The sequence below is a fragment of the Lepidochelys kempii genome, chromosome 7 (genome assembly GCF_965140285.1).
Source record: "Lepidochelys kempii isolate rLepKem1 chromosome 7, rLepKem1.hap1, whole genome shotgun sequence".
NCBI lineage: Eukaryota > Metazoa > Chordata > Testudines > Cheloniidae > Lepidochelys > Lepidochelys kempii.
The window spans coordinates 98,214,623-98,237,415 of record NC_136386.1 but is presented as its reverse complement, the minus strand read 5'-3'; the positions used below and the strand labels follow the sequence as shown (position 1 = coordinate 98,237,415).

The 22,793-nt window shown below is 38.7% G+C and overlaps 1 protein-coding gene across 26 annotated transcripts in view; it reads left to right on the top strand.

Annotated features, from left to right (window-relative positions):
• Positions 1-22,793, top strand: part of JAKMIP3 (Janus kinase and microtubule interacting protein 3) — a 176,715-nt gene that overhangs the window by 122,992 nt on the left and 30,930 nt on the right. For 10 of the 26 annotated variants that reach the window (XM_073353984.2, XM_073353983.2, XM_073354010.2 and 7 more), the window contains 11 exons: positions 4,198-4,260; positions 7,195-7,293; positions 8,421-8,519; positions 8,617-8,676; positions 12,151-12,216; positions 12,701-12,769; positions 12,861-12,938; positions 17,844-18,047; positions 18,648-18,713; positions 20,440-20,481; positions 21,320-22,793. The exon at positions 21,320-22,793 is cut by the window's right edge and continues 73 nt beyond it. In XM_073353984.2, coding sequence (XP_073210085.2) covers positions 4,198-4,260; positions 7,195-7,293; positions 8,421-8,519; positions 8,617-8,676; positions 12,151-12,216; positions 12,701-12,769; positions 12,861-12,938; positions 17,844-18,047; positions 18,648-18,713; positions 20,440-20,481; positions 21,320-21,505 — 1,032 coding nt within the window. In that variant the 3' untranslated portion in view covers positions 21,506-22,793. Of the gene's footprint in view, positions 1-4,197; positions 4,261-7,194; positions 7,294-8,420; positions 8,520-8,616; positions 8,677-12,150; positions 12,217-12,700; positions 12,770-12,860; positions 12,939-17,843; positions 18,048-18,647; positions 18,714-20,408; positions 20,482-21,319 lie in introns of all 26 variants that reach the window. The other 16 variants (XM_073354015.2, XM_073354003.2, XM_073354000.2 and 13 more) reach the window with 5 other exon arrangements.

Sequence of the window (22,793 nt, the reverse complement as noted above, 5' to 3'; positions counted from 1 at the left end):
ATATCTCTATTGAAGTCAATGGAACTACACAGATTTACTTACCTATATGACAGGTTTCAGAGTAGCAGCCGTGTTAGTCTGTATCCTCAAAAAGAAAAGGTTAGTCTGTATCCTCAAAAAGAAAAGGAGTACTTGTGGCACCTTAGAGACTAACAAATTTATTTGAGCATAAGCTTTCGTGAGCTATAGCTCACTTCATCGGATGCATACCATGGAAAATACAGTGGGGAGATTTATATACACAGAGAACATGAAACAATGGGTGTTACCATATACACTGTAAGGAGAGTGATCAGGTAAGGTGAGCTATTACCAGCAGAAGAGCGGGACGGGGAAACCTTTTATAGTGATAATCAAGGTGGGCCATTTCCAGCAGTTGACAAGAATGTCTGAGGAACAGTGGGCAGCGGGGAGGGGGAAATAAACATGGAGAAATAGTTTTGCTTTGTGTAATGACCCATCCACTCCCAGGCTTTATTCAAGCCTAAGTTAATTGTATCCAGTTTGCAAATTAATTCCAATTCAGCAGTCTCTCATTGGAGTCTGTTTTTGAAGTTTTTTTGTTGAAGAATTGCCACTGTTAGGTCTGTAATCGAGTGACCAGAGAGATTGAAGTGTTCTCCAACTGGTTTTTGAATGTTATAATTCTTGACATCTGATTTGTGTCCATTTATTCTTTTACGTAGAGACTGTCCAGTTTGGCCAATGTACATGGCAGAGGGGCATTGCTGGCACATGATGGCATATATCACATTGGCAGATGTGCAGGTGAACAAGCCTCTGATAGTGTGGCTGATGTGATTAGGCCCTATGATGGTGTCCCCTGAATAGATATGTGGACACGGTTGGCAACGGGCTTTGTTTCAAGGATAGGTTCCTGAGTTAGTGGTTCTGTTGTGTGGTGTGTGGTTGCTGGTGAGTATTTGCTTCAGGTTGGGGGGCTGTCTGTAAGCAAGGACTGGCCTGTCTCCCAAGATCTGTAAGAGTGATGGGTCATCTTTCAGGATAGGTTGTAGATCCTTGATGATGCGTTGGAGAGGTTTTAGTCGGGGGCTGAAGGTGATGGCAAGTGGCGTTCTGTTATTTTCTTTGTTGGGCCTGTCCTATAGTAGGTAACTTCTGGGTACTCTTCTGGCTCTGTCAATCTGTTTCTTCATTTCAGAAGGTGGGTCTTGTAGTTGTAAGAATGCTTGATAGAGATCTTGTAGGTGTTTGTCGCTGTCTGGGGGTTGGAGCAAATGCGGTTGTATCGTCGAGCTTGGCTGTAGATAATGGATTGTGTGGTGCGGTCTGGATGAAAGCTGAAGGCATGTAGGTAGGCATAGTGGTAGGCATAGAGGTCAGCTGGTTTCCAGTATAGGGTGGTGTTTATGTGACCATCGCTTATTAGCACTGTAGTGTCCAGGAAGTGGATCTCTTGTGTGGACTGGTCCAGGCTAAGGTTGATGGTGGGATGGAAATTGTTGAAATCATGGTGGAATTGCTCAAGGGCTTCTTTTCCATGGGTCCAGATGATGAAGATGTCTTCAATGTAGCGCAAGTAGAGTAGGGGCATTAGGGGACGAGAGCTGAGAAAGCATTGTTCTAAGTCAGCCATAAAAATGTTGGCATACTGTGAGGCCATGCGGGTACCCATAGCAGTGCCGCTGATTTGAAGGTATACATTGTCCCCAAATGTGAAATAGTGTTTTAGAAAACACTGGATGTTTTTCTAAAAGCTATGCTCTAGGAATTATTCTGAGAAAGTTCTATGGCCTGTGTTATACAGGAGGTCAGACTAGATAATCATAATGGCCTTTTCTGGCCTTGGAATATGTCCCTGCTTCTGCATGCCGTTCTTATCCCCACTAGCTTGAATCCCAAGGCTGGTACAGAACCTGCATGCTTAATGTTGCCATTGCCTGTTGAGCTGTGAAAAAGAGAACCCAAAGGCAGCTAAAATTGGAGATGTGCTGGATTCAAAATACATTCTACTCACTTTTATCCATAGGCAGTGAAAAATATACCTTCATTTATAGAATATGAATATCTTCATATCTAGAATTCTTGCAGATAATAAACGCCCATACTTCCTTTGGATGGATGGCTAGCTCCATTGAAAATACCAAAAATGCTGCCTTTCTAGCACATTAGTTATTTACGTTTCCAATCCAGAAGATGATACACAAAATTATTTTTCACAACTTTCTTTTCAAAACCTCAAAAAGGGGAACAAAATCTAGTGGACTGTTAATGGAAGTAGAAGCCAGGAGCATCTGAGTCAGAATATGGCAAATCATTTGATTTCAATGTGAGCTGAGACTGTTCTACTTTTACTTGAAGCTGCCCAGCAATTGTTAGGCTCAAACCCATACCTGTTTACGCATTGGTAAAATGAGGCTGCTAATATTTATATAATTCACAGGCATTGCAAGGGTTCATTAGCGAATGGGCTAGATTAATCTAGTGTTACAGTAGCATGGGGAAAGGCTCCACCACCTCAATTCTACCAGGGTGCCCAAAGGTCAGTGATGGCTGAAGAGGAGGAAGGGTAAGTCAGATGGGTGATGTCTTCACTTAAATTTCCATTGGGGCCTTGACATGGTCATCTAGTTGTCTCTCCTGGTGGAAACTCTAAAGGATGTAGGTGGGGGTGTGCTGGCTGCCTCCGTCTCTGCACCAGCTGTGACCTGGTCCAGTGTTTGTGTGGCACTTTGAAAATGAAAAGTGCAACACACTTTGAGCACTAAATATTATTACAGTTCTGTGTAAAATCCTACTTTTGGTCCCAGTTGAAATGGATGACATCTGCAAACTGTGGGGGTAAACATGACGAGAAAGGTGAAATACATCTATTTGTTCTTAGCTGAATTTTCTTCTATCAACAAATGGCTAAATAAGTGGGAGTCCTAAAAGTCACATTAAAAATCAATATAAAATTATTCATAAATTCTTTTAGCAGCTCAGGTTCGGCTTTTACAGGCTTTATTGCATTCTTACATCCCTGGAGTTTTCACGGGTTTTAAACCCCTCCCCATATGAAATAACCTGGAGAAACTTTCAATAAACTAGAATTCCACCCCCTAAAGCTCCCTCATCAATATCCGGGCACATCTTTAGTGTGTGATTCTCCTCCATGTGGACTACCCAGTGAGAACAGGTTCTCCATGTTCTGGCCCTTTAAAAGGTGCCTAAGGAAAAATGATAAATTACCCACTCCCCATTTTCTTCCTGTGCTATTCAGCTTTTGGAATCCTATCTGCCTGCATTTCTCCCTGTAAATGTTTCAACAGGATCTTCCAAAATTGGAGGACTCAGCAAACCACTGCCATGCCTTCTGACAGGGAAGGGAGAAGAGAACTGGCTACACCAGCCTAGAAGTAGAATTTCCATAATGGCCCTCTATTCAATATCCCCCATCCCTTCAGCTAGGGCTGGAGGAGGGTTCCCTTAGGTCTTATAAGTGATGGAATGTCCTCCATCATTATAATTCCGTTTCAAACTTCTTCAAAAGATGGAATGAATCATTACAAAAAATTGAATTTTCTAGGAAAAAGACATTTTGATTTCTATTTTCAGCAGAGTGAAAAATTAATTGTTCAAAACATTCTCTACATATGGTACCTTGAGAGAATAATTGTGAAGATATTTATTATTATTAATCACTCACATAGCACTTTTCAAAGGGATTTACAAACTTTAACTATAAGTAATCACTTGCTTGCCAGCTCAGCCCAAAGCATCACTGTCTCAGTGAGCAACTAATGTTCTAATTGTTTTTTCCCCATTTCAATCTAATAAAATAATTCATCTATCTAAAAATATGATTTATCTTTCTTAATCTTGGGAAACATGGAAATCAAAATAACTGCTATGATCTGTTTATTAAATTATTGCAATGGAGGTGTCTAACTTCTCACTTTTATTACAATCATCATTCATTTCATTGATTGACAGGATTTTTCATGGTTTTTTAAAATTGGAGTATTTCTATTCCAATTACATTTTAAAAAACCACAAAATACTATGTTAAAAGAACTTTAAAATGCAAAGTCAAGCACTCAGAAAAGTAAGGAAATGTCAGAATTAAGGTTGCCTGTTAAATTTCAATTCAGCCCGCTTCTGTGTATGCATTATGATACAGTCTGTAATTACATGATCATATATTATAGCAGCACTGTTAGTTTCTCCTATAATATTAATCATTTATATTTTAAGGACATGAAGTGGATTGAGGAGAAGCAAGCTTTATATAGAAGAAATCAAGAACTTGTAGAAAAGGTATTTATTCTCAGCATTTCTATTCCTACATTTAATATGTTTTTAGTTATATAAATAAAAAGAGATTAAGGAAGGATGAGGTTGGGCTGCCATGTACTGTGGCTGGGAAGGAGATTAAAGATAATCTAGATGTGGTCCAAAAACTAAATGAATGTTTTGCCTCGGTTTTCAGTAAAGATGCTCATATGGTACATGTGCATTAAGGCAGTACCGCTGATGGAAATGAGTGTCTAGAAATCAAAACCATCAAAATGATCACATCTGACGAAGAAGAAAAGAGCTTAATGTGCTCCGGTCAAGGGGAACAGATAATTTCCATCCCAGAATACTGAAAGAACTGACTCAAGAGATTGCTAGTCTGCTAGCAACAATCTTTAAATCTGTCTCCCATATGATTGGAGAATAGCTCACTTAATACCTATAGTTAAGAAAGGGAAAAAAGTGATCTGGGCAATTACAGACCTGTTAGTCTGACCTCAGCGGTGTGCAAGCTTTTAGAACAAATTTTGAAGGAAAGAATAATTAAATCATAGAGGTAAGTGGTAAAAGGGATGCAATGCAACATGGGTTTCCCAAAGATAGATAATGCCAGGCTAACCTGATTTCCTTCTTTGAGAAAACACTGATTTTTTTTTAGATAAGGGAAGTGCAATAGATCAAACATACTTGAACTTCATTAAAGCATTTGACATGGTGCCGTATGAGAAATTGTTCATTCAGTTAGGGAAGATGGGAATCAATACACAATTTTAAGGTGGATAAAGAATTGGCTAAAGGAGAGAAGGCACTGGGTTGTGCTAAAAGGTGAATTATCAGACTGGAAAGAGGTTACTAGTGGAGTTCCTTGAAGATTGGTCTTGTGACCATCCTTATTCAATATTTCTGCACAAAAGGTAGGATGAGCTAATGAAATTTGGTGGTGATTCAAAGTTGGGAGGCATTGTCAATACAGAGGAGGTTCGGAATATTGTACAGGAAGATCTGGATGATTAAATTCTTTAGTACAAAGTGAAAGGTCATTCACTAAGGGCCTAATAATAAGAATTTCTGTTGCAAGCTGGGGACTCATCAGCTGGAAGCAACAGAGGAGGAGAGAAACCTGGATGTGTGTGTCAATCACAGGATGACTGTGCCACCATTGTGATGTGGCTATGAAAAAAGCAAACACAATCCTAAAATGTACTAGTTGAGGCAATTCTAGTACAGATAGAGAAGTATTAATGCCATTGTACCAGGCACTGATAAGACTGCATTTGGAATACTGGGGTCAATTCTGGTCCCCCATGTTCAAGAAAGAGTAAATTAAATAGCAACAGGGGAATGGAGGACCTGTCTTATGAGAGAATACTGGAAGAGCTTGGCTTTTTTAGCCTAGCAAAAAGAAATCTTAGACAAGATATGATTGCTCTCTATAAATACATTAGGGGAGTAAATACCAGGAAGGCTAAAGAGTTATTTAAACTAAAAGAAAATGTGGGCACAAGAACAAATGGATACAAACTGGCCACAAACAAATTCAGGCTGGAAATTAGAAAAAGGTTTCTAACCAGCAGAAGGGTGAAGTGCTGGAACACCCTCCCAATAGGAGTTGGGTGCAAGGAGGGGGACAAACAACTAAATTAGTTTTCAGAGAGATCCACACAAATGTATGAATGCAATTGTATGATGGGATTGTTTGTGATGGCAAAAGACAGGGCTCCAAAGCCCTGCAGCTCACTTCTGCTTTATGTCCTATGTTCCTAAAGCTCATGCTTCAGGATTTCAGACAGCCACTGGTAGGGGTCAGGAAGGGATTCCCCACCCCCCCCGCCACGCCTCCGCCAGTGTATTCTGGGAAGGTTTTTTTTACCTCTTTCCTCTGAGTATCAGGGGTGGCCACAGCTGAAGATAAGACATTGGGCAGGGTAGGCCAGGGCTCTGAGGTGGCATCAATCATTCTCTCTCTCAGGTGCTTGGCTGGCTGGTTCTAACCTAATTGATCACCATATGTGGGGTCAAGAAGGATTTTTTCCCCGGTCAGATTGGCAATGATCTTGGGGAGTTTTTGCCTTCCTCTGCAGCATGTGAGTGTGGGTTGTTGCCAGGATTATCTGGATTATCTCTGCTTGTGACAAATAATAGTCTAGTTTTCTGTGGGTTGTAATACTTTGGCCTCATTTCAGTTGTTGGATTTAGTGTGTGGGTGTTGGTAGCCTGTGATATACAAGAGGTCAGACCAGATGATCTAGTGGTCCCTTATGGCCTTAAACTCTGTATATGTAGAAGCTTAAGGAATGCGTGTGGTTTGTTAGTATTATTTAAGTACCACTACAAAATGTTTTAAAAGTATTCTGTGCCACTCTAATTAGAACAATTCCCATAATAATATCTTCATCATGCCACAGTTCAGAAGGACGGATAAGGACATTCGCTGGAGCTCGTCACCAGCTTTAGAACTCCTTGATGAGGGGAGCTAAGTAGATGGTCACTCTAGGGAGTGGCTTCTGAATTTTCCACACCCCTGGTCTATTTACTCAGCAATCCCCTCATTTCATGCAGTGTATCAGGCTGTGCAGAGAATATTCCTACTGTGGACTTGTAATACACATATAGGTCTTGAATCTGCATCCGTACCCACTTTGAGTAGTTCTTTACTCAGCAAGTCATCTAATTAAAAACAGTGTAAGGGTTGGAGAATTAAGCCCTTACTGATCAATCCTATTCCACTGTGTCTAAGATCTAAGCAGAATGATATCAGAGCTGTGAAATACAGAATCACACCTTGGGCGCAGAAGATTTGTAGAGTAACCTTGAAGTGTCACTGAATCCAAAATGTTTGCTTTTAAGCCACAAGCATTGCCCAGAGAAACTGAATTCTTAACAGGTTTAGGATTTATCCAGAAGTGATGAACCATCAAACTTTTAAAAAAATATATATTTAATTTTATTTTTCAGATAAAACAAATGGAAACAGAAGAAGCTCGGTTAAAACATGATGTCCAGGATGCTAAAGATCAAAATGAACTCCTGGAGTTCAGAATATTAGAGCTTGAAGTAAGCAACAGTTATCTATACAACCATTGTCGCTCTTTCTGCATTATGTTGTCTAAGGCTAGAAGGCAGCCAAACTTGAGGAACCCCTCTGCTTTTATATTGAAGATGAGCTCTTCATAAAAAAGTGACATCAGTGACTGGTACACAGTGATACTAAAAGAGGATTAAAAATACCCAACAGAACAGCGTATCAAAATTGACGAATACTGATTTCTACCTGTCTTCCCGCATAAGTTTTTCAAAGATCCTAACCTTTGAACTCTAGCTAGAGCCCAGTTTGTCATAGATGACTGATTTACTCTGCTGTTCTTCCACTATACCTGTTTTAAAATTTAGCAAGTGAAGCAAAATCAAAATGTAACACACAGACAATAATTATTAAGGAGTTTTTAGTTGTGATTGCTAAAAACCATTCAGCAATATATTGTTATTGTTCCACATGCAGATCAAGGACATTGCATGGCCCTTCACATTGTACTCATTCTGGTGAGCTTTTGTTTTTTTTTGTTTTGTCACACAGACTTTTTGCAGCATCTCTGGAGAGCATAGACCTTCAACCTTTGATCAAACACTGCTGGTTTGCAACATTTGTCAGACAGCACAGACAGTAATATCCCAAACAGATGTCACTTACTGTACATTACTTTGGGTTTAAACACATCCAGGCTACCCAAATGTAGCCCACTTACATAGCCAAAATAATGACTAGACAGTCATGGTTGGTGAAAATTGATGAAGCGGTATGAAGAAAGCTTGTATTATTACTGTGTAAGCTTGCTTTATTCTCTCTGTGGATAAAGAGAGATCTTCACTGCCTGTCAGTCTAGTAAAATCTCCCACAGGCATTATAACTTCACAGATAAACAGCACTTTTTCTTCTGCATCTTAGAATAAATAGACATAAAAGGCAGAATGAAAGATTTCCCACTTTTTTGTACAATAAATAAAGATTCTTATGGATAGTGCTACTCTGTAATTTACATATTTATGATGTATTACTTTTTCAGAGTATGTTTTATGGAATGCCCATATTTATAACATATTCTTAATGAAGCTGAAACTTACAGTACAATATGATGGTTAATTTAAAAATTAAATCTCCTTAAACATAATTATTTTTATTTTAGGAGAGAGAAAGAAGATCACCTGCTATCAACTTCCATCACATTCCTTTTACTGAGGGAAAAAGTCCTCTCCAAGTTTACTGTGAGGCAGAAGGTGTAACGGTAAGCAATCCCCATTTCTTAGGATTGCATCCTCTAAATACCAGGTGATGCTATATTCTGACTCCTTCTTTTCTGTACACTTTTCTCTTGTTGTTAGGATATACTAGTAGCGGAGCTAATGAAAAAGTTGGACATTTTAGGGGATAACGCCGTAAGTGTATGTTCCTTTCATAAATAAATTGTGCATGTTTCTGTTAATTATTTGTGCTTTTATTAATGTAGCATGAAGACAATCCAAAGCATGGGCTTTTTTTTTTTTGGTTTGTTGTTGAGGCTCTGGGCTACAGGCAGAATGCTCACTGCAACTTAACATAATGTGTTAATGGGCCTTTCAGATGTGGCACAAAGCATCTTAATGTTATAACATGGCTCTTTGATTTTCAATTTCAAAAGGTTGGTAAAATTATTTTTAAAAACATGTTTTTTCATAGAAGATACTATATCTTTCCATTGTTCATGTGTTCTTTGCTTATTTGCTTACTTGTATTTATTTGGTATTGCATTTTAATAACTGCATTTTAACTTTGTGAGGCACCTTGAGCCTTAGATACAGGCACTTCTCAACTGAAATAAATAAATAAATACATTAAATAGAAATAGTTTAAATAGTAGAAAGAAGAGAGGAGATGGTACTTAATAGTGGGGAGGGGGAAACCTTTTCCCACCACTTTAAAATACTTTTTTTAAAAAAATATTGTTGTCAGACTCCTTTTTTGATGTGTTTTTGGATTTTTACATAAAGCCTGAGGTACAGCCTTTATATGGGTTCAGAGTAAGGAGAAAGGGGATTTGAAATTCCCTCCCTTAACCTGAGGGCCAAGCTATAGGGCTGTTTTCACTGTCCCCCCACCCCATTTCTCCTCCTGTTATTCCAGTTGGGCTGAAGTAGCAGCCACACCCTCTCTGTTTGGTTGTGCTGGAAACTGGGGTCAGTGGATCTGCATAAACATGGATGCGTAGTTTCTCACCTGGCCCGTCCCCAGTTCTCTCCTCTACTAACATTCCACACCAGCCCCGCAGAGACCAGGTCCATGGTGCAAATACAGGGGTTTCAACTGATCAACATCTAGTACAGCCTCTATGTGATGTTTCAATGATGTAGAGGGTCTTGTGCTGGTCCTCTGCACCAGGAGTGAATTTCACACTTACCTACGCTGCATGTGAAAGGTATGCTTGTAGCGTGGATAGGCATACCAGTGCTAGCGTTAATCTAGCTAGCACAAGTAACGGTACTCGTGTAGATGTGGTGGCACGGACTTCAGCTCAGGCTAGCAACCAGAATACATACTCAGGGTCCCTGAAGGGCTTGCTTTTCGATTTGCTAGTGGGAACTGAAGCCCAGGCCACTACATCTACACTGCTATTATTATCTGTGCTAACTAGATTAAAGCTAACACATGTCTGCCTACCTCTATTACAATCACACCTTCATTTGCAGCGTAGCCACATCTTTAGTGCTGGTAGCCAACAGCACTGCAGTTCTTTCTTTGGCTGAAGCTGAGATAGGTCTGTTAAAGAATCATCTATTTAGCTTTTGCAGTAGAAAGTGAGAGTTGAATGGTTTTCTGTTTTGTTTTGTTTTCCATTTGAACAATTTATTAGTATGCTTGTTTTATAAGTTTTAGAAAAAGAATCCCAGGATTTTGCCTCCTGTGTGTTTTCGCCTTGCTTCCTCATGGTCCATGACCCCAGCGGAAGTTGTCGGCACTAAGTACCCAAACTGACGTGAAGGCAAAAGGTTGTTCTGCCACTTTTCCAGGTCCTTCAGCTGAACATCAAATCTGGGACTGATCACACCACACTTGTTCAGTTTGCCTGTGAGATTAACCACAATTTTCCCAGCTCTGTGATCTTGCCAGCCAGCCACAAAGCTCCAGCCAGGCACGTGTAGAGGCAGTTTAAAATAGCCTCTCTTTTCCTGTGGGGTTCTAGTTAGGCCATGTGGGTCATAGTTTCTCCATGGGCTGTTGGATCATTCTCAGGCTACGTATACATGGTGAGCTACTGATGTGATTCCCAGTTCACATACACATACTCACACTAGCCCTTATCTGACCTAGCATGCTAAAAATAGTAGGGCAGCCACAGTAGCATGGGCAGCAGTGGCACAGGCTAGCCGCCCCAAGTACATACTCGCGAGGTTTATGCTGCCCAGATCCAGGACCTCAGAACCAAACAGACAGCTGAGAAGCGTCAGAAGAGGAATAAGAATGAATATTATTAATAATAGAGTATCCAACAGTGTATAAACACCTGACCGACCTACAAAAGTTTGAGTTAACTATCTAAGTGCTGATCCTACAACCATGCATGCGAGTAACTTTACTAACATGAATACTTCCATTGTCTTCAGTTGAACTACTCACATAAAGTTACTCACAGACATAAATGTTTCCAAGGTAGGGTAGACATACACAGACAAGGGAGGAGACAGAAGGGAAAATACAACAAGTGAGATTTTTTTACTGTTTTTTTACTCTTATTCTTTCCTACTTTTCTTTATTGTTAAACCCTGACTTATTTGCTTACCTTTATTATTGGTTCTTAACAGTACCTACTGATTCCTAGCCTGTTTTTATTTTGTTTCTATTTCTTGTTGATTTTCTTTTTTTTCATTGGTTTTACTGGTTTTCTTTTAATGCTTAGAAGGGACTGCCAGATGTGAGCAGTCCCATTTAACTCAGTGAACTGCTGATGGGCGTTGGAGTTTGCAGGACTGGAGCCTTTCCTGTTTTTTGTTCTTTCCTCCACACATTTCACTTATATTATGAACATGTTGATATTCAATGTGCAAATGAGTCCAGGCCCAAGATTAGGTTGGAGACATCATTCTTGTGCAATGCATGGCCTAATACATCAATGTGACATCACCAGAATGCTTAGCAAAGAACTGAGATGCAGCTTTCAGGACTGGGTGCAATGTAGCCTTTCTATAATGCTAACTCCATAATGCCTCCCGGCTAACAGTGACAAAGAATGTGGTCTGTTAAGGCTTTTGCAACAGAGGCAAAAGCATAAAAATAACTTGCCAGCTGGATAAGATGCAAAATTCTAACCATTTCAAATCCATGAATATTTTAGTTTTCATTCACAGTTCATAAGTGTAGTTGTAATAATTTAAAGATTGCCAGCAATAAACATGCATATTGACAGTGTGTTCACTTTTAATCAAAATCTGAAGTAAAAAAAAATTTTTTAATTAGACATTTTCAGCAACCAACACTTTTGGGACTTTCACTTTTGTTTCTTTTCTTTACTATGTGTTGTCTTGTGTAATTTTGCGGTTATCCCCAGTTGGGAAAAGAAAGGAAACAGTGCCAATTAATAAAAATCAGCTGGTTTTTGATGTGCCAACAGTTTGTTGGTAAGTGTGAAGCTTTTAAGGAGAATTAGGTGAGAATTAGAATTACATTATTGTGTATGAGAACTTCTAGGAAATACAGTTTTTTACTGTAACAACTCAGGATTAACTTTAAAAATTGCAACCATATTGTATATTAAAATATGAATTTTTATTTCATGTAATATTCAAGGAGAGTATTTAAGTTTTTATATATTTAATGTAAGTGCTGCCCAAAACCAATACCAAGGCAGTGAGGTTTATTGTAATTATATTCTCCTTTTGTTGCAGAATCTGACCAATGAGGAGCAAGTAGTTGTCATACAAGCAAGGACAGTTCTGACACTGGCTGAAAAGGTAAAACATATACATCCCTAGTAAGTGAAATCATGTTATACAAAGTTTTGCCCATCTCCGAATGAGTTGACTTGAGCACATTGGTAATGTAAATAATTGTTTCTTCACAAAATGATACAATTTTTTAAGCACAATTATGCTTTTGTAAAACGTAGTAATTTATGAGGGAAAAATATATAAAGATAATGTTCAGATAGTACCATAATTTATATTAATGTCATTTGAGTTATAAAAGATATATTGCAAGGCTTTGGAAAAGTGTCCATCTCCAAATCATCAATTTATATAGTAATTATCTAATGTGCTTGATACCTGCGCCCCTTAGTGGCTTTAAATTAAATGTATCTCATATGGTATGCTAGAGCTGTAATAAAAGTTTAGTAGAAGAACATGCTCTTTGCAGAAGCCGTGTGCTGCCATTTTGACTCTGGAAACTGATCTATCAAGATTTAGGACTTAATCTCTTGTTATCTTTTGTATACAGTGGCTACAGCAGATAGAAGTGACAGAATCTGCACTACAGCAAAAGATGTTAGATCTTGAGAATGAAAAGGTACTATAGGGAGTGTTTTGACAATAAAAGAACAGTCATTCAAGTTGTTGCTAAAGTAATTGAGATAACCTAGTCTTCTTTACATCCTTAGGAGCTATTTAGTAAACAAAAGGGCTACTTGGATGATGAACTTGACTACAGGAAACAGTCTTTGGATCAAGCACACAAGGTAAGGAAAGTCAGTCTTGGTAGACCTATGCTACCTTTAATAAATTACCTTATATAATCCTACAGTCCTTCTGCATACAGAACTCCTATTGAGTTCCAGTGGCTGGAAGAGTAGGTAAATTTAATTGTAAGCAAATTATTTAGACCTTGATCCAGCAACGAGCTATATGTGGGCAAACCTTGTGCTTGCATGGTGCTCTTTGCAGATCAGGGCCTGAGTTATCATATGTTGTTATTATTTATTAATTTGTATTGTAGAAACAGTTTAACATAGCTGAGATTCTAGTTTGCAACTGATGGAACAATATTTTGTGAGTATTCTCTTTTCCCTCCAAAAATAAATCTTCTATCTCAGGGTTTGTCCCAGGAACCTAGGCTACAAATCACCTAGCTAAAATAGGTATACCCTGCAACTACATTAGGACAAATGTTGAGTTTATGTCAGGTTTACCTAGCATATATTCACTAATCCTGACCCCTAAATTTGACCACTTTACTTACTCAGTAAACAGTTTCCTACAATTGTGGTCTTATTTACAGCTGTACCTGTAGATTCTCATCACCCGAAAAACTAGCTAAACATATTTATGAAGTAAACATTTATACCAATATTTTGCACAGCTGTAGCTTTTTCCTGTGCTTTGGGAATTATTTGTATCTTGAACATGGTCATGTCTTCTAATGGCTGAGAAGAATATTTCAGTCCTCCTTTTGAATGTCTAATACATGCAATGGTGTGAGAACATTTGCGGGAGCTTTTATTCAATACACTTTTTAGTCCTCTGGTTTTTTTTAAGAGCTTGATCTTGCCAAGTGCTCAGCTTTTCCTGGGACTAACTTCCATGCACAACATGGAGATGATCCCTGGTCAAGAACTGCATATAATAAGCAGTTCTAAAACAGCTCCCTATTTCTGAAGTCCTCTGAAAGTGGTCATAGTAGTAAAGAGGGGGAAGATTGATTGGCATTGTCAATAACTCCTTTCTCTTCAGAGTCCCACAGCATAAAACGAACTAAAGAAATTATTATGTTATCATAGTGACACCACCGGCAATAGGAAGAAAGTTAGTGTGTTGGTGCTATTTCTGAGCACAGCTGAGCATATTGTGAGTCAGCTATTGCATTCACCCAATGCAATCTGTCTTAACTACAGGGAAGGAATATCTCAGTGATGGAAGATCTACAGAGGTCATGGAAGGCACTATAATATTGCAAGCCTGAGAAGTCTCTGTAGTCATCTCTGGAGAAAATAAATATAGTTCAGCAACTAACTTATCTGGTGTCCACTATCCAGCTGGTCAGAGCTCATCTTTGCTCACTCTTGTGCCATATGCAGAATTCTATGTATCTGGGATTATGTAATGATGCATGAAATGAAAAGTCCCTGCAGACTGAACCTAATGTACACAGAATGCAGTGCAGAATTATCATAGACAGAACAATGTTGCTTCATCTGTTTTATCTTCAGAGACTAGTTTAAATATGGAAATCTTCCCAAATCAACCATTTACCCATTTAACTTAACAGAGAATGAAGCTTTACCAGGGAGTCATAGAATACTTTTATTCTTGGTGAGTGCACCATTCCCTCCCCATTATCTGTGTATAATCCCACCAAAAAGTCTAGCGGTTGGTAGGCTGGCTACAGCAAGGCATTGTGTAGCTATTCAGTACTTCCAGCTTCCTAATACTGTCTGTTCAGCACTTTACGTCCCATTGCTATTCATAAAAATATTGACAAATTAGTGGAAATGTAGAGAAGAGCAATAAAAATAATTGGTGGGCTGGACAGATAGATAGATCTTATCTATCTATAAACATGCAAGCTTTCAGTATAAATCAGTCTATTTATCTATCTATTTATTTATTTATCTATTAATCTATCTATCCTAAGCAATAACTGAGTGAGGACATAGATGTACAGGAATTTGGAGAGTATATATACTAAGGAGAGAGAGGCATTATTTAGAATAGCAAAATGGAGTATATAATATGGAGCAATGGAATGAATCTGAGAAAAGCAAAAATGTACCCTGAGCATCAGAAAAAATTACCTGACAGTGAGATCTATTGGACTATATGATACTCTCCCAAACAAAGTGATGGAACACCATCCCCACACCTGCATATGGGAGATTTAAAAGTAGATGGGACAAAGCACTAGTAAATGTATAATAGGGAATAATTTTGCATTGGCAGAGATATGGACTAGATACCCTAATAGATCTTTCCCATAGCCAGGGATGCTGGAACAATTTTTATAGAGGAGGTACTGAGAGCCATTGAACCAAACTGTAAACCCTGTATATGATGGAAACCACTTCAAGCCGTGGGTCCGGCAGCACCCCTAGTTCTAGCTCTTATGCCCATAGTTAGATTCTCCAAACCTAGCTACACAATATATCCCATGCCAGCTATTTGGGAAAAGGATAAGCTGAGAAGACTAATCATTAGGGAGAAAAGGTTTATAATACAATTCCGAAATGAGACACTTTTCTCCTCATGTTTCTGGTCCCTTCCTGATCTTCTCTGTGGTGGTAGTGTTATGAGGAGAGTTTCAAAGGCACAAATTGGAGTGTAGTGGCCAACTCCCAGTGAAAGTCAACAGGAGTTGAGCATCTAACTCTCTTTTTGTCTTTACAAATCCCCCACTGAAATATTAATGAGGCTACACTTGGACTAACCTCACACAAATTCTTGGTTTTTGAATATATCTTTTAGTTTGGAACGTGGCTCCTGAACAGTGGTTGTGGAGGTCAAGAGGGGTCATGTCAGCTTTCTGCCTTGGCAGGATAGCTGTTGTGGGCTCCCCACCCTTAATCTATTGTGGGATCTGTAGTGATGCTGGGGTCAAGGGTGATCACCAGTTTCGGCGTCTGGAAGAGATTTTTCCCAAAAGGCATGATTGGCAAACTGCTGTGTGAGTTTTTTCACCTTTCACCCAAAATCCAGCAGGTCTGGTTTGGGGATTTAAGTTACAGTTGTCTCGGATTTGTCAGTTGATATGCTAGAAAGGGTCCGATGTCAGGTCCCATAACCCAGTGGGCTGCCTGGGCCTTGAATCTGAGCATAGCATTGCATGGTGACAGGATAAACCACTAAATCTTGTGCAGCTTGTGGGACCCCTCATCTTAAATCTCCTGCCTCCAGTGAGGAGGAGGGGAGCAGGTCAGGACTCTGGTCTCCAGGCGGGGTCCTATGGCAGGCCTGAGGGCATAAAGGGGCATGACCGACACACTTACCCAGAGATTTATAGTCCACGGGGGCAGCTGGTGCCAGTTGACACCTGCACTGGAACAACCCTGCTGGGTAGTTTGAAGTGCTGACCCTGGTTAGGTAATCGTTTTTAAATGAAGTTGTACCCTCTGAAATTCATCATATTATGGTGTCTATGTCTCATTGTTTTCGTGTCCACACCAAACCTCTATGAACATGTTTTTCTGCTGGGATTTAAATGACTCCCTGCAACCAAAACATGGTGCCTGTACTACTGCAGGCATGAGAAAGTGAAAGTGACAGGAAACAGAGGAGAGAAAAAAATACAAATGACCAGTCTATTTTCTGACTTCAGATTGAATGAAATATAAAAAACTAAAGCAAACAGGGGATGAAAAGTGAATATGGCATCTCACGGGTTTATTAATCACACAAGTCAGGCCACTTGTTCTTTTTATATATTGCTCCTTTAAGAAAAACATTTCCTGCTAGAATCAGTGAAGGAAATATTTTCTTCACAGTGTTTATAACCAAATCTGTGTCTGAACAACAAAAATTACATTTTAAAAATACATCATCAAGGTAGGAGAATAGTGTTTACTGTTTAACACAGGGACATTTCCCAACCTTGTTTGCAATATTAATAACCCCTTAGAACCTCAAAACTGAAATGGAGTTTCCATAGCTTAGCTGTTTTCATGATGTTACACAATGTTGATAAGATGGTTGTGAGGATGCAGACTTTTGATTTGTTTGACAAAGAGGTGAAGCAATTATTTAAAAATAAAATATACTCATGAAAAGAATTAGATGAAAATTATGTGAAGGAAAGTCAAAGTTTGGGTCTGTCTGTGTGTCCTATAAAGGAAGATGTTACCATTGTTTATTACAATTCTGATCCAATCCTGCAGTACTTAAACAGTTCCTATTGACTTCAAGCACTGACATTAAGTGGAAGTTAGTTTTCATTATACATACAGTAATGTCCTTGTACTGGACTGTAACCTTGGCCTTTCCTACTATATGTTAGGGTTAAATTCTCCCTTCACTCTTTGTACCAAACTCTCATTGACATCAATTGGACATCTATACTTTGGAAGAGGCTAGAATATACACATTTAATATCTGGAAACCTTACAATGTTAAGTAATTGAATGTAAATTCTTATTTCAGGAACACGCTGTGGGGTTGATTGTGCCCAAGTCCTGGCTCCTGTACACCACTCCAGCAGTGTACAGAGACATAGAGGAGATATAGAGTCAGGAACAATTCTGCTGGCTCAACAGTGTAAGGGGTATAGCACTGGGTGCCCCAGTGTAAGGGGTAGCACATGCCTGTAGTGTTCAGTACTACCATGATTCTGGGCTGCACAAAGGCAGGTGTGGGGAGGCTGCTGCAAGTGAGAGCAGTCCCTGGGGCTGCTGTACCTTACACTGGGGATCTTTTTGGCTGTCACTGCAGCCCAGAGTCCAGGCAACAAGAAGGTGGCTTAAAGGAATCTTTGCTCCTTTCCTCATGGGCTATGCTTTTTGTGCTGTGCTTCTCAGGTGGTTCATCACTGAGTCTGCCTGTATAACTTCCAGTTGTGTCACTGCTTGGGACAAGCCATGTTCTCAATAACGCTGACAAAATCCTCGGCCCACCTGTAAGAGAAAAGCGTAAGCTAACTGCCTTATTTTGGTTTTGTCTAGCAAATTCTGGAATTAGAAGCCATGCTATATGATGCCCTGCAGCAGGAAGCTGGAGCCAAAATGTCTGAAATTCTTTCAGAAGAGGAGAAAAGCAAGCTGAAGAATGCTGTAGAGCAATGGAAACGTCAAGTTATGAGTGAACTCCGAGAGAGAGATGCCCAGATTCTGCGTGAAAGAATGGAGCTCATTCAACATGCACAGCAGGTACACGTTGATACAAAGATGTTTGTCTCCTTCGTTTTTAAGCATAATGAATAGGTGATCTCTGTCCCTTTCTTCTTGGCTGTGCTGCTTCTTTTACTTCTATATAAGAGGTAAGAATTATTATTTTAGTATATTGAATAAGGATCAGTATATATTTCAGCTTTGTGAATCAAATGTTTCCTTTAGTTCTTGTCCAGTTCCTTTGCCAGCAACCCAATGTGTCTGGGTGAAGTTAAAAGTAAGAGCTGAGATTTTCAATGTCGCCTGGGGGATTTAGACACACAGTTTCCTATTTGTTTTCATTTGTATAGGGCATCCAAATCACATAGAAAGTTTTGAAAACCTCATTCATAACCTTCAGCTTTTGGGCCAGATGCTTATTCATGGGGCTATATCCCCAATATAAGTCCTGTGTTTGTTTTTCAATGTCTCTTTCATACAGTCATTGTATTAGATCAGGACAAATCTACAAATGAAAACACAAATCAGTTTGCAACCACAGAATATCAGTTACAGTCTCCTTTTTTTAAAAAAAAGACACTTTCCCCACTTCAGAAAATTTTGTTACTAACACATTGTTTTATGGTTTACATCTTACAGAGAATTAAGGAGCTAGAAGAAAGAATTGAAGGTCAAAAAAGACAGATAAAAGAATTGGAAGAAAAGGTATGGTAATATAAATGAAACATCAATGATAAGATATACATATATGTGGCTATATATGCATATATCTTAAGAAAATAACTTTATCAAGAAAGTAAAGTTGCAAATAAATGTTCTTGTAATGTTGAGTCACTCTTGCACTGTTGGTGTAGATGGTATTATTGCAAAATCTCGTGTACAAGATGGACAAACCTCTAAAGACTGAGGCTTTCTTCAGTTAAACATCTGAAATGGTGATGCATTTCTGACGATTATGCAAACTTAGCCATGGTTATTTGGTCTGGAAAGCCTATTCTCACCAGTTCTCTGCATTCTGTTTGGATGGAAAGCACAATGACAGAGGCCTTTCCCCAGGTATTTCAATACTTGGGCTTCCAGTCTTGGCTGAAAACAGAAAGTGCAGAAACATATGAGGATAGAAACAAACAAGTTTACTGGACCTTGTCAGATATTGGGATGGTTTGAGTTTCAAGCAAAGTTTCAAATCAGTTGTCATTTTATTGGAACTTGTACCAATGTGAGAGAGGTTTTAGATCATAAACTCTTTATGGAAGACACTGTCTTTCTCTCTGTTTAGGAAGCACCTAGCACATGCACATTTTAAGTGCTACTATAGTGTAAATAAATAATAAAAAATTAATAATAATTTCAAATAAACTCGTGAGCTTAGAAAGCAAGAAGATATCTGAGGCGATGTATTAGCACAGTGTCTGGCATGCATCACTTCCAGGCTGCCTCTGTTTATAGCAGAATGTGCTAATGCTGGAGCATGGAAGGGGGCATCTTGCATTTAAAAATAAACTCTTCTGGGAAAGAATGCTCCAAGGTTGCAGTTTGATTTTTCCTCTCTTCACCCTACACAGACGCCTAGTACATGGGTTTGGTGTGGCAAACTATGCAGATTTGGTTGGGGGAACCTATCTAACTTGGAAGCAGGTCAGGGGATTGCACAGCATCACCTTTACAGCCACTTCTCAAGCCTTTAGTGTTGCTGTGTATATCTCCTATGTGAGGGTTCCAAACACTGTTCTCAGCCTGTCATCAGCACTCCTTCATCCTGGCACATTTGGAGTTGGCATAAGGTTCATTTCCCAGCATATAAGGAGATTCAGAGGCTCCCCTCCTAACCACTTCACCTGTCATCCTTCTACTCCACTCAACACAGGGGAATATCAGGGGTTTCATGACATAGAGGGCCTTGCTCAGGTCTTGCACTAACTGGTGATTTTTACCCTAAAAGTATAATAAACCACAGTAAAAGCATTTATTTCTAGGAATGGGTGAATCAGCTCATATACAATAGCAATTTATCTGAACTTTCACCCAAAACTAGAACCAAACCTAAAGAAAACCGTTTTTGAAGGTTCAAAAGAGTTAACTGCCTTTCCCGTCCCCCTTCTTCTCCCCCATTTATTCCTGCCCTTCTTGCTTCCAGCCTGGACAGGATGCATATGTGCAGGAAATCTCATGAGATTCTGCTCAGTTTTGCAGACTCAAGAGGTTCAGCTAAGCAGTCAGAGACTCTGAACCTTTGGAAGTTCCCCCATCACTACTTATTTCTCCTCCTTTCAAATGACAGTTTTGCCTTCCTCTTGTCTGTAACCATGGCTTATTTCTCACTAGACACACTGTAAATTCTTTTTCTCTTTCTTTCTTTCCTTCTTTCCTTTTCTCCTTCCTCCCCTATTTCCTTTTCAGTTTTTATTTTTGTTTTTATTTTTCTCTTTAGCTTTCATTCTTTGGTCATAGTTCATCAGCCCACGTACAGATGGTAAGTATTTTGTTTGCTGATTATCTCCTGTTTCTGGTGCAGTTCTTGTCAAACTTCAGTGCTCTGCTATCACTATACAGGCTGCATCTGTAGTGTCATCAGGTCACCAAGGAGTCACCTGATAATGGAAATATCTAAAGAATTTGAAACGTATGGAAAAGAATAAGGAATCCTTAAATGGTCTAAGTATATAGGCTGAACAAACTCTAATTTAAGATTTCTCCATGCAGAGGGAAGGACAAGGAAGGCACTAACTACTAAAGATGTAAAAACAACACCACTAAATTGCTAGAAAATTGAAAAATAATGTCAGTTTATCAGTATTCCCACGATGGCAGATTATATTCTGGCATGAAAAAGTTGCTGTACCTAGCCATTATTCAATAATCTTATTGAATAATAATCCATTATGTATTTTCAGTATTCAGCTAGGCTTGCATGATGCAGCGTTTGGTTTAAGCTGAGCCACTTCTGTAGTCTTGTCATATTTTCAGATCTAACTGCCAGAAATTGTTTCCTTTAAAAGGATTGTGTCTCAGGGCCCTTACATTATTTGAATGTAAATTTTCCATTCTATTGAGTGTGACCATGTCTTTAAGGAAATAATGGGAAATATTTGTTGGATACCATCATCTAGTTGATAGCATTGTATGGGACAATTCCTACTGTACATAATATTTCAATAAAATGTAATGCAAATGCTCTATTATATGAATAGTCTAGTTTAAGTTATCATAGATTGTGAATGTGAACCTTATAGATATTTCATGCATGTTATTTTTTTTCCCTGGATATACTTTCCTTTGATCCCATGTCTTTGAAAATGTTCTTGTTTCAGACTACTGAGGAAGCTAGAAATACTTATATTCTTATTGAGCAAGACAGCATTGGTTACCAAGGTGAAATAAAAAAGAAGACATTACGATTTCCAGAAGCCCAAATATATATTTTGTCACTGAAGACTGAAAATATAATCTTTTTGACCCTGTTAGACAATGAATTAGGATTTATGAGAGTTTCTTAAAGTGGAGTCTACTCTTCTGATGTCTATGACTGTACATTTTTATAAGCTAGAATTAGAACTGTCTAAGAAAGCCAAAAAAAAATTTTAAAAAATATATTAACAATTACAGGCTTCTCTAAAGGAAGCCCTGTCTCTGCTGCTTGAAACAACTTTCAGCTTTACATAAAAAGCAGTATACTAATTCAGATAAAGTGAATATATTGTGGTTCCCTGCTAAGCAGGTAGTAAACTGCTTCTGTAAAGAAGTGATCATGTCCTGTTTTATACATCACTCATGTATGTGTGTTAGTTGTAGTTATTTAAATACATGTCTTGAAGGAAGATTTTAAAAAGAGTTCCAGACTAGTCTATGATGAAAACATAAATGTGAATGAAATGAACCATTGTATTTCAAAATGTTTTTCCTTCAGTTGATGGGAAGTAGAACTAATTCATCTGATAATTTCAGAAGAATGTATTTCTTTTCCATAGCACAGGGTATGTATAGTGGTTTGTTGAATATCCCAAGCACTTAATGATGGTGGGGAGGTGTGACTACAAAGTTCTGAACCTTCAGAATGTGGTTTCATTTTGTTCTGAAGTTTCAGTAAACTATGCTCTGTAACACTAAGAGAAAAATGGCAGAATAACATATAATGCACTTAAGTTCCTCAATGAAGATGAAGCATTCAACAGCGTCCCATGGAAACTTTGAACCTGTGAAGGGAATAGAAGTGAAAATGTGTTGTCACTGATCTGAATGTCCAGAATGCTGGAAGGTGGGAATGTGTGTAAAAAACGAAGATTTGATTAATTTGAGAAAAGAAAGCACAAGCAAGGAAGGTGGGAATCCCTGATTGTATCTCTTGGATTTAAATGTCAGAAAAATGAAAAAAAATTGTCTTCTTTAGAAAGATGCACAAAGGAAAGACTCTGAAAGAAAGCACACAAATGTACTTCACCAAAAAGTAACAAGAGAAATTGAAACAAAGTGCCAAAATCTGGATTTACCAATGAATATATAAAAAGCATCTCATCTGGCCTTTTCCACAACTGCTGTGTGTCTAAAATAGGGAGCAGAGAGATGATGAAGAAACTGTACCTATTCTTTTGGAAGCATAACCGAGAAAGCAAAACTAAAGAAGTTACTGAAAGGTAAGAAGAAATGTCTTAGCAGATCATTGATTTGCTTACACTTTTGTAAGTACAAGAATAGGGTTTGATCCTGCAGTCCTTATTCAAGTCAACATTGTTTTAAGTACAATATAGAGGAAATTCTGACCTGCTCAGTATTTGTTGTAAATGTTAT